Below are 21380 nucleotides of genomic sequence, written 5' to 3'. Positions count from 1 at the left end.
TATTTGCATATACACAATCTCATCACCTCCTTAAATTGGGGCCTGGAGGGGTACAAATGGATGCAGTCAGGCTTCATGATGCACATCCAGTTTTGGAGATTCTCGGCTAAAAACAGGGTCGTCATCACTGGAAGGGTAAGTGTCTCTTCGTCACAGATACGCTATCATAAATGATGTAGCATGATGTAACAAGCTAATCACTGTGCTAAATCTGTTTTATATTATATATAGGTTCAGGATAGTAACGTAAGAAGTAACTGTTTAATCCCGAATTTCTTTCTCATTGTGAGTACTTTGAGCAACACCCCTTAATCCACATTATAAACATTAGCCTAACTTGCCTTTATGAAAAGAAATCTGTTGGACATCGTGTTAAAAACATGCAAAATAAACAAAAACATTACTCTTGGAAAACGCTGGATTCTGTACGTGATTCTTGAGAGATCCCACTGCTCAGTTTTCTCATGCCTGCTTCTTGTAATTCACATCTGCGGTCTTGCAGGATCTTTGGGAATCCTATAAAAACTATTTCCCCTTAGTTTGCTTGTCCCCGACTATTCTGGCATCCTGGGGCACAACAGCTGTCGACCATTTTTGGATGTAACTGGTACATGGACAACTTGGTTAGTTGCTCGCAGTTGTCAACCGACTAGTAATTTGAAAAGCGCGCTTTCCTGCCAGTATGGCGGTGTGGTGATTGTTGGTGCTGGGTGCTGGTACTTGAGAGCTATCGCAAAATCCTGTATATAAAGCAAATGGTTTATGAATAAATAATAAAAAAGATACAAAAAGATTTTCCATCCACCAGAGGTCTGGGAGCTTGAGGGTCCTGCACAGTATGTAGCTGTTCCTAGTACTGCACATTTACCACTATGCCCCTTTTATGTTGTTTGTCCACCATTACAATGTCAGGTTGGTTAGCCATTGACAGATTTTCAGTCTGTAGTCCCACAGCATCTTGGCTAAGCCATTCTACACTCAACTACCTTCGGAGATATCTCTTACTATAACTCTGGGTCTTCTAGTCAATCATGTCATTAGGATGTATTAGACACCAGGTGAACATTTTGTCCTTGAAGTTGATGTGTTAGAAGCAGGAAAAATGGGCAGGCGGCATTTGACGGGATACAAGGAACACCCCCCATGCCAAAGCAATGGGTGCTTATTTTGCGATGATGGTGGTGCTACGTATGAAAGAAACACTAAGTAACATCGGTTTTAAAAATGACTGATAAGGATGAAGGGGAGATTTGACCAGGGAAAGCTCATCTTTAAAATGATAAATATGGTTCAGTACCTTGTCCAGCAGGTCGTCTTCGATTGGGCATTTGTTAATGGCTGCTGCTTTGACAATGAGCTTCTTAGCCTCTTCTGACCTGCCTCTGTTTAACAGCCATCTGGCTGACTCTGGAATGAACCCGGCAGAAAAATGACACTTCATGTGGTCTGTAATTCACAAATCAAACAATGCAATTTCTTTGCGTGAAAAAGCACAGAAAAGTACACACTATATGTAGGTCACTACCACTGAAAGCACAGCTACTGCAACTAGTTGAAGCTGTCTCTGATCGCATAGATTGTACCAGCAAGGGTGCACTGTCCGATCGAAAAGAAAGTATGCTAACACAAGTTCCCCATGATCTTTTAGACATCCCGATTCAGTGGCTGCAATAAGGGAAATATAACTTATTTTTACATCACATAAAGAAACGAGAAAAAATTTAAAGATTGCCAGAATCAGGCTTTGAATGTTGAACACAAAATGCCAACTGCTATCTGCTGTTCCCGTTTACCTACGTTTTACTTCTATACATCAAAATAACTCATGTGAAAACCTTTGCACAGAGTTGTCCTCAGCTGTCATTATGCCAGCGCCATTCATGCCTTTCAGGTTGTTCTGCCTTTTTAGTGGCAATGCACCAGATGAAGTCTCTGGTTCAGTTTGATGACCGACTGTTTGCTAAGCTCCAATTATTATTGCCAGGGACGGAAGAAGAACCTAAATCCTTCACTTACTGTACTTATAACAGAACGTGCCTGCTATTAAAAATAAAATCTGGGTAAAATATCATTGGAACCTTTTTTTTTTTAATCAATGTATTAAACTTATTTAAAATCTAATTTGAGAACATATGAATTGAGGTGCAGCATTAAATTATTTATTGTACACTTTACTCACTTACTTTCAGACATATTTTAAATCTAGAAACTATGTATCATGTTTTAGAAATTGGCCACATGTCTTTTATGTGTTTTTTATGTAGCATATACATGTAATGGAATAAAAAGTACTGTAGAGCTCTCTGAAATGTACATAAGAGAGGACATTTGTGTGAAGCAATATTGGTCATATTAAATGTGTTTGAACTAAGTATACATACACAATATCATACTGTTGACTTGGGATCCTACAAACCCAATTCCCACCAAGAAATGGAGTAGTAGATATAAGTAAAACATGGGGCAAAATGCTATTGCCGCAGTGAACACAGACACTATGACTGCTGGAATATGAGTTGCGCATTTGCAGCCAAACCTGATTCATCCATGTGCTCTGTTCCCTCTTCTAGTGTAATGTAGTGGACTCATCATCTTGCCTGTTTGCCTGTGTTGTAACGTAAACAATTCTTTGTGTTGCTCAGAAGTTAATGTGGTCCCTATGCCAACCAAAAGGAGGAGCTGTTGTAGCTGGAGAACTAGGAGCTGCCTCTTCCATTTTCTCCTTAGACAACTGCTTTAATCACCTTTATGCATGAAAATAACAAACCAAAACAACAACCAACATGTCTAATATGTTAACTGTGGCACGTTCTTCATGCCTGCTGGGAAAAGTAGCCTCCCTTTAGAGCATAAATGGCTGTTTTCCACTAGATAAAAGATGCCAAAAATGTAGACAAAGCATCTAGAGTCTCCATTTCAATCCATGTTGACTGTATAGGCTCTCCTCTACATTTGTGCTTGCTCATGCTAAAGAACACCCAAGCACATTAACTAGGGGTGAAACAATATGAAGGGGGTCCAAAAATCCCAGGCTCAAATTGGTACCAAGAAGGCCACACACATACAAGGAATATCGTTTTTGTCAATCCAGTCGTTTCTAACAGTGAGGAATGGTAGTGCAGGCTATCAGTAATATAAAGCAATTTGAAGGATGGGTGGAGGTTGAGTGTAATAATGTATGAACAGGTGGAGCAAAAACCTGAAAGAACCAACATGAAGGTAGCTGTCCTGATAGAAAGAGAGAGAAGCGCACACACACAGGAAGGTTGAGTTTTTAACCATAACCATTCCCACTTCTCAGGTACAACCACACCTGACTATATGATCTGAATTAACTTTTCTGAAGGCGGTAATGATGACTTGTTGTTAACACTGTGCCACAGCCTGAGTTTTGACCTGTATGATCGATGGGTCATGGATAAACTATTTTTCCCTTAGGCAGTAGTAACAAGGCCTGTTGAATACAGTTCACAGTTCTCTGCAGTCTGGAGGTTACAAATCTAGTTGCTAAGCTACTAAGTCTGCCATTGAACTGATTTTAAATCTTGGAAACGGCACCTGTATGTCTCGCAGATTACAGTTAGATGTACAAAATCATTTTAGGAGCACAGGGTAAATTTAACACTACCTTTCTCTGCTTTAAATGATAATGTCATGTAATTGCAGCAGGGTTGCTAAACAACCTTCTGTCTGTATTTGCTTGGATAATTATGCTAACGGCCCAGGAGTCGGTGTTAACTCTGTAGCACTGAAAACAATATCTTGCTGTATTTTCATTGACTGGAGCGAGCTGTTATTAGTCTTAGCATCTGTTTGAATCACAAACATGTTAACAGGAAGCTCACTTATTGACAGATTACTTGGATCAGTCAGGTTCAAATCGAGTCTTTACATCAATAAAATTAAAGAACTGGCATGACATAGGCAGGATAATCCACCAGTGCAGTGTAGTTGTAAGAATGAGTGGTTTTGTTTGCATGACTGACCTGTGAAATTTGAGAATTAGTGGAATGTTCTTGAATGCACCACCAAAGACAGTCTGAAAATGGTCCCAACTGTAATGAGTTAGATTATAACAAAAAAACAATACAAAAATGTGTTTCAATGTATCCCATGTCCATGCAAATGTTTCTCCTTCATGCATTTGAGAACCATACAACAGAGAGACCTGGTAAATCTCACAGACAACTTTAATAGAGAATTCTGCCAACTGTCTGTCAGAAGAAAGTGGCTCTCAGAGAACAGTTCATACATTTAACACGCCAGTATGTTTACTAAAAGTAAAAGTAAGCTAAACTAATATTTATTTGTAATAAATAGTCAGTAGCCAAAGTCTTGAGGAAACAATATAACAATGAAAGCAATGCAATTGGTCCTTTAACAATTAGTCAATAAATTATTGGTCAATAATTAGTCTAACAATAGAAAATGAATTACGTAGTTGTATTATTCTTCTTAAATACCAGGATTTCATTAGTCATATTCATTATTCCCTTCACTCATTATCATTATAGGGCTTTGATTTTTGTATTGTACCTTAACGACTGGCTAAAAATCTATGGAAAAAACAACAACTATGCAACCTTGTGAGCATCTGTGTCCTCAGTAACAATCAGAGTGATCATCTCAGTCCATTTTGAGACGCACTGTAAAATAAACTAAGGGAATAATGGATCAATTCTTGGAATACCAGCAACTATCTACAGCAGATTTCATGACGATTGACTGCAGACCAAGGATGACAAAGAGACCAGTTGACAAATCAACATTACAATCCTGATGGCTTGCAGCTAGCAGGGCAACAGCAAGTCGAGGAAGTAGTGGAAATATTCAGACTACAGCTTGGTCGATTTGTTTTGTTGAAGTATGTTTGATGCAGTTTGCTTGTTCAGGTTCATCTTGTCTCTGTGGGAAATATGAAGACAGGAGGTTTATGTCAGTGCAGCATGATACATGTATGCATTTTATGCTTCTGATTATAAGATCTTTCTCTGCTAGTGGACCCTGAATCTAACATATTCTGAAAATCAAATGCAGGGTCATGTGCTTGACGAAGGTGTTATCAAGTGTGTGGTTTGTTCGCAGCTCCCTCACCCGTTGGCCTCAGCCTCATCTGTTGAATCCGGGAGCTCTTTTCTTCTGGTCTCAGGAAGCAGGAAGCCGAGAGCACCACTGATGATCGTGAGGCTGCTGTAGACCACGATGGGTATGGACCAGTGGTACACGGCCGTCATGTTGAGCAGCGGAGACAGCAACCCGCCAGCTCTGCTCGCAATAGCTCCCAGACCAGAGGCTGTTTGTCTGGATCAGGAATGAACAACAGCGCTTAGATGTCAACAGCTTCATGTTTCCAAGCTGTCTTGACAATCATGCAATAATATCTTTTGGCTTTATGACTAAACTTTATAGATTACAGAAAGTAGACAAGTAGAACAATAGTATTATAATGCTCTTCATAACTGCATATTTTTATCATCGCCTTTAATAGAAATATTTAACTGGTCTGACAAGAGAGAAGAGTAGCACTCTAGTATCCGACTTTATTCCTCTGTTTTTATTAGACTAATTTGGTTGCAACAGCTGATTAACACAACATGTCTACTAGAGCAGTAATTCTTAACCATGAACACTTTCACGTGTTAGTATTTGAATGGGTCCCGGGGCACTTTGTACTGGAAAAGTTGGGCCCCAAGGTAAAATAGGTTAAGATGCTCTGATCTAGAGTATTATTGGACAAACATGTCTGATCCATGGACTTAGAGGATGTGCTGCTTATTAGACCAACATCAGAGGTCAAGAGGAGCCCATGTCTCAACGAGTCAGAACGGAGACAAAAACATTATTAGGAATATTAGGTTCTTATACTTGATCAGTGATGGTTTCAGAAGTCTTAGACGACTCATTCTTTAACAAATATACTGTGATCAAATCAAATATACTGCAACCAGAGAGGTTAAGAGTCTTTAAACATAATTTAAAATTATCTTTAGGTATTGGACTAATTGTCAGAAATAGGTTGTGTTAAGCATTTTTTGTTTTTGATGAATAGTGACAAATCAGCGATTTCCTTAGTTCACGCATGAACCAGTTAGTTGTGGTAACTTTTAAGATGTAAGATTTATATTGATGTAGCTTGGGTAAAATACAATATATGATTGCTTCCCGTGTCTGTACTGTCGCTGATTTTAGTAAAAGATAAACCACAGTGTAAAAGGATAACAGTTGGTCTGCTGACTAATATTTAATTTGCATCTTATTACGGCAAAGTAACTATTTTAACAACAACTATTTTTATTTCAAATGTACTGGAGAAAACAGTATCTCTCAGTAACTGCCTGAGCGTTGCACAGAAAGAAAACGCTTGGATAAAGCTTTACTATGACCTGATTAACTCAAAGAATGTCGCTTGGATGCAACACGTCTTGCTTCAAAGTAAGGATTGACGATGTCTAACATGGCTTCATTGTAAGTGATTGAAACTTTATTGATAATTAATAGTATAATTAGGGAATCATTTATATGGTAGAAATCAGCTGTGTTCTCTCATTTGCATATAGAATGTTGGGAAGTTCCATTAGAATCTTTGGCCACAGTTGCACAGCTACCGCCTTAACATCGCTTTGTTTGCAGCTTTCAGGTGTTCAAAAGGTCCGCAGATCCAGCCACAAATACTAACCTCCGAGTTTAGCTTTTGTTTTCCAGGTTTTCAAGGAAAAAAACTCAGCACTTCTGTCTTTGTTTTCCAGGTTTTCCAGGACAAAATATTAACCTCTTCCCCTTCAGCTTTTCCATTAATTCTTCGTGACTAATTCACACCTTCACCCTCAAATTAAGAGGTAAGTGGCAGCAGTAGTGTATGCAACACGCCTTGCACCTGCAATAAGTTCATGTGTTCAGATTTCACTCACCGACTAGGTCAGTATTTGTGAGATTGTGGTGTATCCTCTAGTTGTGCATTGTGGGTATGTTTTTCACTTGTAATAGTTAAGTCAAGTGAACACAGCACAGCTGTTTCTATTTCTGACCGTGGTCTACAACAGCAAACGACTGTATCCATGTGTCACTGATGATTGGCTCCTCTCTCTTTCTAAAGTTTTCCAGTCATGTTACGAAGAAGTCTCCGCCTGCAAGGAGCAGGGTACTACACTGGAGATGGAACTCCAGCTATCTCCTACAAGGAGCGATTATACAGGTAAGCTGCTGTGCAGTGTTTGTGTGCAGGTGCTGTGTCATTTTCACACTACAATCTACACCATCACTCGGCCTTTTCTAAGCTCTGTTGTGTTTTTCAGGATATTTTACAGGAGTAAGAGACATTTTGCTCCCCACAATGAAAATATCGTAGAGGACAATGAGTACATGGACGATAATGTGGACGTTAACAGTCACACAGCTGATTGTTTGACTGTTGGGGCTCAGGTCTCCCAGCCATATGTCCCTCATACCTGGAGCCATCAACCAGCAACAAATGAGACACAGAGGATTGGGGTCAGGAGAACCAGGGGTAAGGACTCTTCATAAGAGAAAGATCAATTTCAGATGTATTTGTATTTTCTTAATGTGTTCTAAACACTCTGTTGGTGTCTCACTGTAGTTCCAACAACGTGCAGCTTTTCTGCAAAAAATATCAGCATCTTCCTCCTCCTGTTTCTACTGGCTTTTGGTGAGTGACTTTATACTTCCTGCTACTGAGTAAAATGCTGGTTTAAGAAGATGGTTTTATAAAAGCTGATGGTTCAGATCTTTGAGATGTTCCTTGTTTATGAAAAATCTCATTTGTCCTCTTCTTCAGGATTAATATTAACACATGTTACATTAAGAGTGGTCCACCAGGAGTTTCTGGCCCTCAGACAGCAGATGGACATGCTTGTTCCTCTGGCAGACGCAATTCCAAACTTTGCGTTGGAATCTCAAGGTAGGAGATCCTCACAGTCTTCATCTGAGACGCTATGATTCACTCTGTGTTTTGCTGTGGACCTTGTTTACAGACTGATTTCTAACTTTCCGTGTGTCCTCTTGATTGTGTGACCAGGTGCCAGAGTGATTCAACATTTATCCTCACACACATATTGGCCTCGAGAACACGACGGATTAATATGGAGCAGGTTGTTCTACTGGTGGTACTCATCAAAAGCCCAGAGAAGAGTGATTCAGGTAGTATTACTATTACAATGTGTTGTAGTTCCACTGAAACAACATGGACCAAAGTTGTAGTTGAAGAACTGTGGAGACTGAAGTATGTAATCTTCTCTTCCAGGGACACTCAGCATTACGTCCAGGTCAATGCTGGTGCTTTGCTGGTGAATTGGGACATTTATTCATCTCTCTGTCTCACCTGGTCTCTGTCACTCACGTGACCTTGGGTCACATTTCCAAAAGCCAGTCCCCTCATGGAAACACTGAAAGTGCACCAAGGGAGTTTTCTATATACGTAAGTCACATTGTCCATTGTTATCCTGAAGATATCTTGCTGTTGTTCATTCTACTGTGCACAACGAGCTGTTGAGCTGATCTTTTCTGTTTCTTAACTTTCAGGGAGCGAGGACCAAACATGAGGCAGGCACCTATCTGGGAACACTGGTCTATGACCTTGACGGAGCAATGTTTCAGACCTTTAGTCTTTCTGTATGTATGACACCAGTGATACGGCAAATCCTTGTTAAAATGCATGTTTCATTACGCCATTGTAAAGACTGCAAACTGCTTTAATTGAACTAACTGCATCTTGGAAGCAGAGTTGCTACTGGTCCACACAGATACCAGGTGCATCACAATGTCAGCCACATCTCTGATGTCTGATTCTCTCATTCTCCAGAATCCAGATAACAGTGTTTTCAGTTATGTGAAACTACAGACTGAGAACAACTGGGGAAACATGGACTACACCTGCCTCTACAGCTTCAGGGTTCATGGAAAACTCCCTTCCTAACTGCGCCTTAACTTTGGAACCATTATTTTTTACTGTAGTAAAATCTAATTACAACAAACGGTGGTGTCTGATAGGAAAACAAATGGTCTTTCTCTGTTTCCACAAGTGCTTGTACAGTCTGAACTGCAGCTGGAACAGAACAGCGTCAGGCTCACACCTAATCCAACATAATGACAGGGGTAATTAGAGAGAGGGACTCAACATACCGAAAAGATGTTGGAAACAGCTCCTGAATGTACACGCTGCAGATGGAACCTGCCCAGTTGATGAAAAAACGTCCTGAGGTTGCTAATATGGTGACGGCAACAGCATTACCTTGAAGAGGAGGACAGAACGTCAGAAGAAAGGAAGGAACACAGAGTGTAGAATGGAAGTTTAAGGTCAGGGCTTAGTAGGCTAACAGGCTCAGGCTCACATTAACATGGGGATGTTTGGGTATAATGCTGATCATGTTACAGTCATGATCATTATTTAGTGTGTCCACGCAACTATGCGCTAACTAGCAACGCTTTTGTTGCAGTTCAGCAGTTAGCAAGAAATGAAAAGTACAAAGTAAAGTGATGCCACTTATCAAATAGTAATTACATTCAACTACCTTTTAAACTTTCCAAAAAGAAAACTCCAACAATGAAGCAGGCACAGTTTCAGCTAAAACACTCCCTTTTCAGCTTTGACATCTCCTGATAACTGTTATATGTTAATAACAAATATTTTTGCCTTGTGTGTGGCGCTTGCATTTGGAATTTCTATTTCTGTGAACCTACAGCATGTGTTCAAAGGAACTTGGTGAAAACAGGCCGTCCACAGAAAGTAGGAACATTAGCTGAGAATTAATGTGAGAAAAAAAAAAAGAAAAAAGAACACACTGGTAAGCCTGCAACCTAAAAAGGCCTGGGTGTCCACGTAAGACAGTGATGGACAATCACTGGACCCTTTTTATGGTAAAGTATACACAGCCTCAACAGCAAGAAGAACACTCTGCAGGAGGTAGACACTATATTATCCAGGTCTGCCACAAAGAGAAGATAAAGAGAATATAGAGAAGGTTCACCGCGAGGTGCAAACCATTCATAAACCTAAAGACCAGGGTAGACTTTGCCAAAAAGCATCTAAAAGGCCAGCTGAGACAGCATTCTTTGGACAGAGGAAACCTAGATCAACGTGTAACAAAAGGAGGGTGTGGAAAAAAAGTATGGAGAAAACTTGGAACACCTCATGATTTAAAGCATTCAATCTATCTTATAGCATTAAGTCTAAAAGTCAATCTTGACAACTTTGTATGTGTACAACTCTGCAAATAATTGCAAATAATTTGAGGAGAGATTGTAAAGAGGTGTGCACTGGTATCCACATTAAATTAATATTGAATCTCACTCTCCACTTTTGAGTTTGGCAGACAGAGGTTTTGCCCTGTTTACAGCCTTTGCAGATAACTAATAAACAGATAAGTTAATACAATTCATCCTAAGGCTAACATGAAAGTTTGAACCATGTTTTATGGTAGTCCATTTAAAGGCTATTGCAACACTTCAGGTTAGGCATTTGTTGCTGGCAGCTGAACTGTGCCTGGGGTGTTTGGAGACACTGTAAATCTAACTAGAACATTTCAGCAATATTTACTCAGTAAGTTACTCAGTAAATGCGTATTTTAGTCTGAATTCAACATGACTTTGGGGGAGACAATCTAACCTCCAATTACTGAGTTGAGTTAAATTTAAAATATATTCTGTGAAGAAAACCTGCCAGATTTCATTAACTGGAAAGTCATTGGTTTGAATGATCCAAATTTACAATGTTTATCAAATTTGTACAAAAACTTTGTCCTGTCACCAATAAATAATGCAAGAAATACCATATATTTGATCATTTGATGATTCTGGGACATTTAGCATTAGTTGTTATAATCAGGCTAAAGAATGGTTTCTTCTGGTATTTTCAGGAAGTTGGAATATAGCTTCACGGTGCACTACTGAATTGGAAGAGATCTCATTTAACCATTGTGAACGCCTGATCACATGCATTGTTTCTCAAGTCTTTCCAGCTATTGTTTTATCAAAATGTGATTTGTTTAAGCATCTGGTGCAACACTCCAACTTGTAGTGTCCTGCAACTTTTCACAAGCTAAGACCTGTTTTATTATAGATACCAATATGTAATTTCCCAGCTAGTTAATGTTGATTGCTCTGCTGGGCTAAATGTACAGTGCTACTAACATTAGCCATGTACTGTGTGGCTTCAGCTTCAACCGTTGAGATTGGTTACCATCAGGTGATATCAAAACACATGTGCACAAGCTGCGTTATGGCTATTAGAAGGACTGTTGTGTTTGTCAGTGGCATATGAATACAGACAAGACGATAGAAACACCATCTGAACGAGTAGTATCTAAAGAGCTTTACCTTGAGGAACAGCTAGGATTAAGATGCACAGGAAACCTCCAATCAGCAGTGTTGACATGAGAGATACTTTTCTCCCTATCGTCTCCAACAGCCAAATGCACAGTATGTGTGCTGGCATTTCAGTCAGGCCGAATATGGACTGTGTCAGGAAGATGTCCAAGCCAAAGTTTCCCACATTTAATGAAAGGCAGAAGTAGGTGACATTCAGAGAGAACCTGTGGAAAGCAAGGACCAGTCAAACAAAGCAGAGAGAGCTGAAACACAGGTTTTACATCTGTTCAATATTTCATTGTGTGTCATAAGATGCAACTTACCATGCCAGTGTTATGGTTAAGAAATACTTCCTAAGCACAGATGACTGGAAAAGGATTATTATGCCTCCCTTTTTCTCAGTTTCTTTCGCAACAATCTGCAATGCACAGGGGTGGGCAAAACATCATGCTAACATTTGCTCTTGTTAGCAAATCATGTAATCCAACAGCCTTGCAAAAGTAGCTAAAAGAGATTGGTACGATCCAACTGACTGTCATCTAATCTAATTCAACTTTTTTCTCAAAAGTTGAATCAAGTTTTGTCAGACAAAGTCTACCAAGGGTAGCTGAGGTTTTAGCAGGGACATGCAGACAGTTTCTTTAATCATTAGTAGCCTACTATGGGATTACTATTTTGCTGGTGTAATTTTCATTCCAGTCTTCATACAAGGGCAAAATAAGTTTAGGTGAAGGGTACCTTTTCTAGCAAAGAGTCTGGAACAGTGCGTTTGTTGATGGCCGCCACTTTGGTGATCAGCTTTTTAGCCTCTTCTGTCCTTCCTCTGTCCAACAACCACCTGGCTGACTCCGGAACAAACCTGTCCAAAACAGGTCACTGACAGATTATTGACCCACCTCCGTAACCTGTCAGCACCTACGCCAGTAAATCAGGACAGGGTGTTAATGCACAGAAGGACTTAATGCACACCATATGTAAATAGCTACCACCGCGAGTGGAGCTGCTGTGATCAGCTGAGCCAGCCTCCAGTCTCTGACGAAGTAGATCATGCCAGCAAGGACGCACTGGCCGACTGCACCAAACAGCTGAGACACACAAGCTCCCCATGATCGCCTGGACACCCCGATCCATTCAGTGGCTAGGAAAAGAAGTCCACAGTTAGCTCGCAGTATCCTAACATCACTTCGTCTGTCAAGAATTATAGAGCCCTGAAACTGACCAAATCTAAAAGGTGATCCAGTAAATAAAAGATGAGTAGATCAGTAAATAATGTTTAAGCCTTTAACGCGGCATTAGTTTTAACTGACAACAAGATGATTGAGTATACTGTACCCAGTATGATTCCATTAAGCCGATAACCTCCATAGCCAAGTCCCACCATGAACTGGGACGCCAAATATAATGAGAAGTTGGGACATACTCCAGTTGTTACAGTAAATATAACCATCAGAACGACTGGAATCTGAGCTGCTCGTTTACGACCGAACCTGGAACAGAAAAGACCACTGTGGTCAGTTTGCGGACCCCTGGACAATAGTTTGAAGTGAAAAGATGTAAATACAACTCAGTAAATATAATAAGATGTTCCTGTTATTATTTTTGTGTACTGTTTCACTTACGATTCAGCGAACGGTCCAAATATAAGGGAACCAACAAGGATGCCAGCCATCAGCACCGTTTGTGCCACTTGCAACCAAAAATCTTGGTCACAAACTAGATCAAACTGAGAAAAAATAACTCAGCTTGTTAATAAAGAGGTGCTATTTTACAGTTTGAATTATAAATTACTGATTTAGACAGGCTCATCACTTACATCAGTGACTATGGTGGCTTCGTAGAGCATTTTGCCGTACACCCATCCATTCTGGCACTCTATGGTTTCATTGAGTCCGTGCTCCCTGATGGCATCGATGCCCCAGTCCACAGGCACAAACATCCGACACCTGCTGAAGGCCCCATCCTCCTCCCGCGGCACGGTCAGGTTCAGCTGCTCATCTTTGGTCAGGTTTGTACCATCTCTAAGTATCCAGTCTGTGTTACAGTGTCGCTCAGGATCTGACTGGACAAAAAACACACTGGCAAAGTGAAAAGGCAGAATAGCATTTGGGAAGGAAAGCGCAAACAGGATGATCTTCTGAAATAATCCGAACTCTCCGATGGTCCGGAGGATCTCTCCAAAGTCAGTCATGTTCCTGGCACTTACTTCCACTATAGAGATGCTGCCAGAGGACGACCTTTAAACAGAGGCCATTAATGTTTAAACCATGTACTGTGCCTTTCGTTGGTGGTGAGACAATATACGGATATTCCTTATACGGATAGTCCTTTTTATAGAAAGAGCTGGTTTTTATGATAGTTCAACCAGGTCCATCACTCTTGCACCATTTTATGTATTTATTTCCATGTGTGTTGTCCAACAATCTTCAGCAACCACTTGCAAGTTGTCTCAGCAAACTTGCAAATGCAACAAAACAATATGAATGTCATGGTGCCTTAATTCGGTCAAATGTGCCATTTCAAGCACAAGCATAGCGACAGTGCTTACTCTTGGCTCTGTTAATATAGTGTACTAAAATAGAATCTTTGCTTATCTCTCATGGAAGGTGCCGTTGATCTTTCACTAACTTTTACAATATGCTGGCTTATCAAATATTTTCTTCAAGTACTTTCACATAAAGGGTAAGCCCGTTACATAATGTCAAGTCAATGTAACAACTCAAGAGATTACACAGCATTACTGTGTTGTATAAGATATTTTATGCTTAGTCAGCATATTGCAGGCTTGGACAAGTTAATCTTAGAAACTAGTAATGGAAGAGGTCCAAACTGCAATGACACATGTGAAGAACAGTTTGATTTTAAGACAAACATTGTCTTTATTCGCATGAGAGTTGAATAAGAAAAGAAAGTATGGAGTGAAACCATTTTTAAGACAAAAATATAAAATGTTGTTGATACTGCGAGTGAAAAGCATCATAAGTCATCATCTAAGAAAAGAGCCTCAAAAAGGATTTGTGGATTGTGGATCACCTGTATCCAATGAAAGATCAAGTAGAGAAAAATAACCATCAGGAGATCAACACTTCAAGCTTTGCTCAGTGAGAGAAAGAGAAGCATTGTCATCACATAGTTTGCTAAATAAAGAACTCAAGATTACGATGAGAAACGTACTTTTAAAAGGCTCTCTGGTACGAGTGGTGGATCTTGTCTACATCTAGGGAGGAGAAACAAAGCCCAATAGTTGGGGTCACCTGCCACCTGCCCTGACCGAGGACAAGTAGGCATTCAGTGATCTAGGATTCATACTGCAACCAGCTGGCCCACCTGTGGAGCTTAGCCTATAGGACAGAAACACACCTCAAATCTTTGCAGGAACTACTTAAAGGGCAAATAGGACCAAAGAAGTGCTGACTGTCACAGACTTCCCTCCACAGTCAGCTGACCTCCACCCAGCTGGACATTTATTGAGGCACTTCAAGAACTATAAAAGCCAGACACTAGCATAATGTGGGTCACTGTATCTGTTCCACGAGCCTCTCATTTAAAACAAAAAAATTCTACTTGGTTCTCATCTATCCACAAAACATTTGTTCGTTTTGCATGTTTGTTTTTGTCAATGTATGTCACCATTATGTGTTTAATTTATAGTGTATGAGTGCTATATGATTGCTGGCTGTCTCTATGTTTGTCCTATGTCACCTGCCTAGGGACTGCAGATGAAAAGTAGTTATTTTTACTAACTCTGGCATATTTACATGGTGTTTTTTTTATGCAATGTTCATTAATATGCATGGTCCCTATCAAATAAACCAATAAAATAAAAATAAAAATTTCCTCAATAGTCTTCTGGCTTGTCCACGCAATGTTTAGCAAACTACAGATGGGCAGAAATGGTTGCTCAGTGTTCTCCTTATGGTGGACTCATGATCATTAACATTAGCCAATGTGAGAGAGGCCTTTAGATGCTTAGAGGTTACTGTGTGTTCCTTTTTGACTACTACTATGCATCTTGATTTTGGAGTGATCACTGTCAACCACTCCTGTGGAGGGTAACAGTCATCTTAGATCTCCTCCACTTCTTCGCAATGTGTCCGACTATGGATTTGTGGATTCCAGACCCCTTAGAGATGGTTTTGAAACTTTTCCATTCTGACCAACTATTTTTCAGAGCTCCTCAGAAAGCTCTTTTGTGAAATGCAGCACTGAACATTGACCTCAAAATTAACTTGTAATCCTAGAGGTCCACTTACTTTTGCACCTCACAGATATGTAATACTAGCTATTTTTCCATATATATACAAGCATAATATATATCGAAAAAGTTTAATTTCTTGGATCGTGGAAAATCGGGTCCATTTGGGGTCATTTTTATGCAGAAATGTTCAAAAAACACTGTTGTCATGCTGACATGCAGAGCCTTGTTTAGACCATACGCATGGCTGCATGTTCTTCTTTTATAGACATACGGCAGCAATAAACTTCACACACATCCACCAAAGGAAACACATTCACTAAATTGCTGAGAAGTCTTTTCGCCCACGTAAGAAATGTATAACTTCCACAGCAAGTCTCGGTGGATTGTTTAACAGACAATCGTAAAACAATGTGTGCCCTCCAACTGATAAGAAGTTGTTAAAGGGTGGCTGGAGGTCACAGCTCACAGACGAATTGTCTGTGTTCAGTGGCACAGTGAGACCTATACATTGCAGATTCATGGAGAGAAAAACATGAACACTGTAATCTAATAAACTGAGCCTCATTTATTCCTTTACGAGACCATTACATAGTGCTAGAAACATGAGCATGACGGGCTCAAATATTATAATGCTGATATGAGCTCACTGCGCTGCCAGCAGAATGTATCTAAGATTAGTTACACTAGCAAGCCACATTCAGTAGTTTGTTTTTCCACACACTTGAGTCAGAGACAGTACACCGGCAAATGACAGTGTGAGCAGTTCAAATATTCTACTTAACAATGTCCAGGTAAAGTCAGAACCAAAAAGAAAACTGCATTCAGACTAGAGTCTGGTTGATTTGATGCTGTCGTTTACAGTCATGTTGTAATTGCTCCCAGTCTTCCTGGTGGTCATTGTCCTATAACAAAAAGGAACACAAAATAATGCATTTGACATGAATTCTTCCATTTAGGCTTTTTCTTAAGCAAGACTGGTGAGCACAAATATGCAGATTATGTAGATTGCCCTTTGTTGTTCTATATTTCACTTTCAAAACATGCTGTTTGTATTAAAGTTTATGATCAGTTTTATCCCTTCTCCCTTCTTGATATGGTGATGCATACGTACGCAGAGATAAACAAAGTTGTACCAAACTGAATCAAAATAAGAATACAGAATAGATATGGCCCTCCGATGGAAAAAAGAACTATCACAGAATAAACACACTGTAAGAAAAGCGACCTCCTGAAGTTGGAAACTACTGAAAAATTATTGCTTTTACTCTCTGGTTTAAACAAACAACAAAAATGAGATATTATGTGTTCATCTGTGATATTAACATGTACTTATAATTGTTTTGGGCCGACCCAAAGTTAACATTTTCCCAGTTTCAGATATTGTATTCATAATCATTTCAAATACAGCTAACTTAGTTGTATTTTAAAAGTTGATGGACAGATACCAATTAGGCATAACATTATGACCACCTTCCTAATATTGTGTTGGTCACCCTTTTGCTGCCAAAACAGACCTGACCCATCAAGGCATGGGCTCCACTAGACCCCTGAAGGTGTGCTTCAGTATCTGGCACCAAGATGTTAGCAGCAGATCCTTTAAGTCCTGTAAGTTGCGAGGTGGGGCCTCCATAGATCAGACTTATTTGTCCAGCACATCCTGCATATGATCGACTGGATTGAGATGTGGGGAATCTGGAGACCAAGGCAACACCTCAAACTCAAACCATTCCTGAACTGTTTTTGCTTTGTGGCAGGGCTCATCATCCTACTGAAAGAGGCCAAGAGCCATCAGGGAAAACCATTTCTATGAAATGGTCTGCAACAGTGCTTAGGTAGGTGGTACGTGACCCAATGTTTCCCAGCAGAACATTGTCCAAAGCATCACACTGCCCCCGCCGGCTTGACTTCTTCCCATAGTGCATCCTAGTGCCATGTGTTCACCAGGTAAGCGATGCAACCACACCCAGCCATCCACATGATGTAAAAGAAAACGTGATTCATTAGACCAGGCCTCCTTCTTCCATTGCTCCATGGTCCAGTTCTGATGCTCACATGCCCATAGCTGGCTCTTTCAGTGGTGGACAGAGGTCAGCATGGGCACCCTGACTGGTCTGCGGCTATTTAGCCCCATACACAACAAACTGCAACACACTGTGTATTCTGACACCTTTCTATCAGTAGCATTAACTTCTCCAGCAATTTAAGCTACAGTAGCTTGCCTGTTGGATCGGACCTCACAGGCCAGACTTCGCTCCCCACGTGAATCAGTGAGGCTTGGACACTCATGAACCTACTGCCGGTTCACCACTGTTCCTTCCTTGGACCACTTTTGATAGATACTGACCACTGCAGACTGGGAACATCCGACAAGAGATGCTCTGACCCAGTCATCCAGCCATCACAATTTAGCCCTTATCCAACCTGGCCAAATCCGCTTGCCCATTTTTTCCCTTGTGTTAGACTAACACATCAACTTCCTGTCTCTTATATCCCGCCGACTAACAGGTGCCGTCATGAAGAGATAATCAGTGTTATCCAGTTCATCTGTCAGTGGTCATAATGTTATGCCTGATTGGTGTATCGACTCATTTAATCCTCCGCATGAAAGCGACTAGTCACCTTTCCCAAACATTTTCAGTTATGTAAAGTATCCTCAAGTAGTGAACTAGAGACTTAGAAGTCCTCTGATTTAAAGTGTTAATTTAATCACTTGTAGCATTTCTAACCAACCATCTATGTTGGCAAAGATGGAAGCCCCTTTTTGAAGCTGATCTATAATAATTCAGTCATTCATAGGTAAATCATTACAGTAATTTGCTGTAAGTGGCTTACCTGTTGCCATTGATATCAGTAGCTGAATCAGGAAGCTCTTTTTTGCTGGTCTCAGGAAGCAGGAAGACAAGACCTCCACTGACCACTGCCAGGCTGCTGAAGACTACGACAGGTATGGAGCGGTGGTATACAGCCAACATGTTGAGCAGCGGAGACAGCAGCCCTGCCGCTCTAAAGGCTATGGAACCTAAGCCAACAGCTGTTTGCCTAAAAGACAGGGGGCATAGAATTCAAGTACAAATATCCGTAGTGTATATATGTGTAGTTATACTGTCTGTGTAGTTTTACTTAGCACACCTGACAGAAGTGGGGAAAAGCTCCTGAATGTAAACCATACATACGGACCCAGCCCAGTTCAGAAAGAACTTCCCTGTGGTTACAAGGACTGTGATAACAACCGCGCTGTCTGCAATTCAGAGTTAAGTCAGAGTATCAGACTAGTCACAGTTACGTACATGTGTCACTAGGAAGTGAATGTGAACAGTAAGAGAGCTCACCTTGAGGGAAAGCCAGTGTTAAGAGGCAAACACAGCCACCCGTCAGAAGAGTTGATATGAGGGATTTTTTCCTCCCTAAGAACTCCAGCACCCAGATGCAGAGGAGATGCGCCGGAATCTCAGTGATCCCAAACAGGAACTGAACCAGGAAGATGTTCAGACCAAATTTACCCACATTCAGAACAAGACTGAAGTAGCCCAGATTTAATGAAAACCTTAATGTGCCAAAACACACACACACCCAAAATTAATTCAAGTATGTTAAACTGCGAAAGTGCCTTCCAATATGCGTTTAACTTACCAGGCAAAAGATATAATGAGGAAGTATTTCGCCAGGGATGCTGAGGTCAAAAGTGCTTTGACGCCTCCACTTTGGACTTTCCGTTCCCCGGTTACCTGATGGCCAGATGAGTCAGGGTAAGCACTTAGCAAGCATGTTCTCTCTAAAACCAAAATAATTGCTTTCTATGGTGCTTGCTGACTTTGTTTTCTGGTCAGTTGTACACCTCAGCCCCCCCCATCTACTTCAAAACCCACCACCAAGATTGATATTTAACACTTTTACATCAATCAAACTAAGCCACCATAGTTGCACAATTGTTACGCTCCCATGCTGCTACAAGTTTTAATGTCAGAACTCGTTGGACATCATTGACTATCTCCATCCATTACATTTAGCAACTTGGTTCAAGGTTATTACGTAGAGCATCAGCAAGAATCTGCTTATTCGTCAAAAGGCAAACTAGTAGGCTGTGAAATTTGACAAAATGGTCCCTAGAAGGTTGATGTGATCCAATGATCTTTAATTTAGTATCATCAAAATCTTGACTTTACAGCTAAATATCTAATCACATCCTGTCATCTCCAGCACGTGTTTAGTGCTAAGTGTTAAATGTAAACATGTCAACGTGCTAAACTGATAATCACAATTAACCTCTAAACTGTCATGGTGAGCATGCTGATCTTAGCTGAAAGTACAACCTCAGTGACATGCAGGCTTGGCTGCAGACTGTGGAGCTCTGATTCCGATCATTAAAGTCTAATTTGATCTAATGCAACTAAAACTGATAGTTGGTTTTACCTTGTCAAGCATATTCTCCGGGATTTCCTTTTTATTCATTGCTGCAACTTTACGTATCAACACATGGGCTTCTTCAGTTCTACCCTGCTCCAGAAGCCACCTTGCAGATTCCGGAATCCACCTCAAAGAGATTTCAGTAGACACGTAAATGATCAAACTATTAACGTCTGGTTTGGTTTCCTATTATGTGATGCAACACAAGAACTTTTAAACCAAGATGCACGCAGCCACCTGAACTGGATCTGGACCGATACTGTAGTTAATGTCCAAACGCGCTGTTAATAGTTTATCATGCCATGAAATGCAACAGTAGATGCAGTACACACCATATGTAGAGCACAACGAAGGCCTGCGCTCCTGCCATGACGTACTGCGCCGTTCTCCAGTCACGGATGACATAGACCAGACCAGCCATGGTGCACTGCCCAACACCTGCAAACATCTGGCTCATACAGGAAGCAAAGGACCTCCTGGTGACCCCGATCCACTCTGTTGCTGCAGACAGAATTTAAACATCAAAATCACTGCAGATACAGAACAAAAGCTTTAGTTTGTCTTTGGGTTAAGAACACGCAAGTATGTAGGTTTAAAATATATGAGTCATACCTAACACGGTGGAGTTGATTCGATATCCTCCAAGTGCAGCTCCAACTATGAACTGTGACACCAGGTAAATGGTGATATTTGGAGACACACCAGCAACTATGGCAAATGTTAACAAAAGGACAGCAGGCAACTGTGTGCTCCTCCTGCGGCCACACCTGATGTTTAGAGAGTGAGGGCCCAGTTAAAAGAACGGTTTGAAGGTTCATGTTATGTAACACATCTCACATTAGTTACTCTAAACTTTGTCAAGTCACTTACGACTCGGCCAGTGGTCCAAAGATGAATGAACCGGCGAGTAAACCTGTCATGAAGACTGTCTGCGCAATTTCAGCCATGAAAGACCTGCCACAGACGAGATCAAACTGCAAAACAACACTTAAAAAAATCAGTGGGGGAGTCGACACAGACGATGCGAGAGAAATATAACAGATCACACTTACATCAGTGACTATGGTGGCTTCATAGAGCATGTTGCCGTACACCCATCCATTCAGACACTCTGTGGTTTCATTGAGTCCGTGCTCCCTGATAGCATCGATGCTCCAGTTCACAGGAACAAACATCCGACACCTGCTGAAGTTCCCATCCTCCTCCCGGGGCAGGGTCAGGTTCAGCTGCTCACCTGTGGTCAGGTTAGGAGCAGCCCCGCGGATCCAGTCCGTGTTACAGTGTCGCTCGGGATCTGACTGGATGAAAAGAAAACTACAAAAGAAAAGTGGCAGTAAGAAATTCGGGATGGACAACCCAAGAATGATGAGCTTCTGGAAGAAACCAAAGTCTCCGACGGTCCTCAGGATCTCTCCAAAATCCACCATTTTCACACAGATGACAATGGGTGACAAACTCCGGT

The 21380-nt window shown here is 40.8% G+C and overlaps 2 protein-coding genes across 2 annotated transcripts; both read right to left on the bottom strand.

Annotated features, from left to right (window-relative positions):
• Positions 1 to 4611: 4611 nt before the first annotated feature.
• LOC311489767 (solute carrier family 22 member 13-like) lies at positions 4612 to 13885 on the bottom strand. Its single transcript, XM_084547028.1, has 9 exons — positions 13133 to 13885; positions 12939 to 13042; positions 12652 to 12806; positions 12289 to 12457; positions 12058 to 12178; positions 11643 to 11737; positions 11329 to 11543; positions 9136 to 9244; positions 4612 to 5301 (listed from the first exon to the last, which is right to left on the bottom strand). Exons 1-9 carry the CDS (start codon positions 13505 to 13507, stop codon positions 5091 to 5093), a joined length of 1554 nt encoding a protein of 517 aa, XP_084403154.1. The 5' UTR covers positions 13508 to 13885; the 3' UTR covers positions 4612 to 5090.
• A 1801-nt stretch (positions 13886 to 15686) lies between these two features.
• Positions 15687 to 21345, bottom strand: LOC311489770 (solute carrier family 22 member 13-like; the record flags this gene model as incomplete). The annotated part of the gene is made up of 10 exons (XM_084547031.1): positions 15687 to 16416; positions 18347 to 18553; positions 18644 to 18752; positions 18844 to 19058; positions 19145 to 19239; positions 19925 to 20045; positions 20251 to 20419; positions 20531 to 20685; positions 20789 to 20892; positions 20971 to 21345. 10 exons carry the CDS (start codon positions 21343 to 21345, stop codon positions 16341 to 16343), a joined length of 1626 nt encoding a protein of 541 aa, XP_084403157.1. The 3' UTR covers positions 15687 to 16340.
• Positions 21346 to 21380: the final 35 nt, after the last annotated feature.

The sequence above is a fragment of the Chelon labrosus genome (genome assembly GCF_963514085.1).
Source record: "Chelon labrosus genome assembly, chromosome: 6".
Lineage (NCBI taxonomy): Eukaryota > Metazoa > Chordata > Actinopteri > Mugiliformes > Mugilidae > Chelon > Chelon labrosus.
The sequence above is the reverse complement of the archived record's forward strand: the minus strand, read 5'-3'. Positions and strand labels throughout refer to the sequence as shown.

Bases quoted from the DNA above. Each gene is read 5' to 3' on its own strand.
- LOC311489767 (XM_084547028.1), bottom strand. From the start codon at position 13,507: ATGACTGACTTTGGAGAGATCCTCCGGACCATCGGAGAGTTCGGATTA. The intron at 12,807-12,938 runs GTAAGTGAAACA...TTTCTGTTCCAG, and splicing joins TTTGGACCGTTCGCTGAATC to GTTCGGTCGTAAACGAGCAG. The intron at 11,738-12,057 runs GTACCCTTCACC...TGTGCATTGCAG, and splicing joins CAGACTCTTTGCTAGAAAAG to ATTGTTGCGAAAGAAACTGA.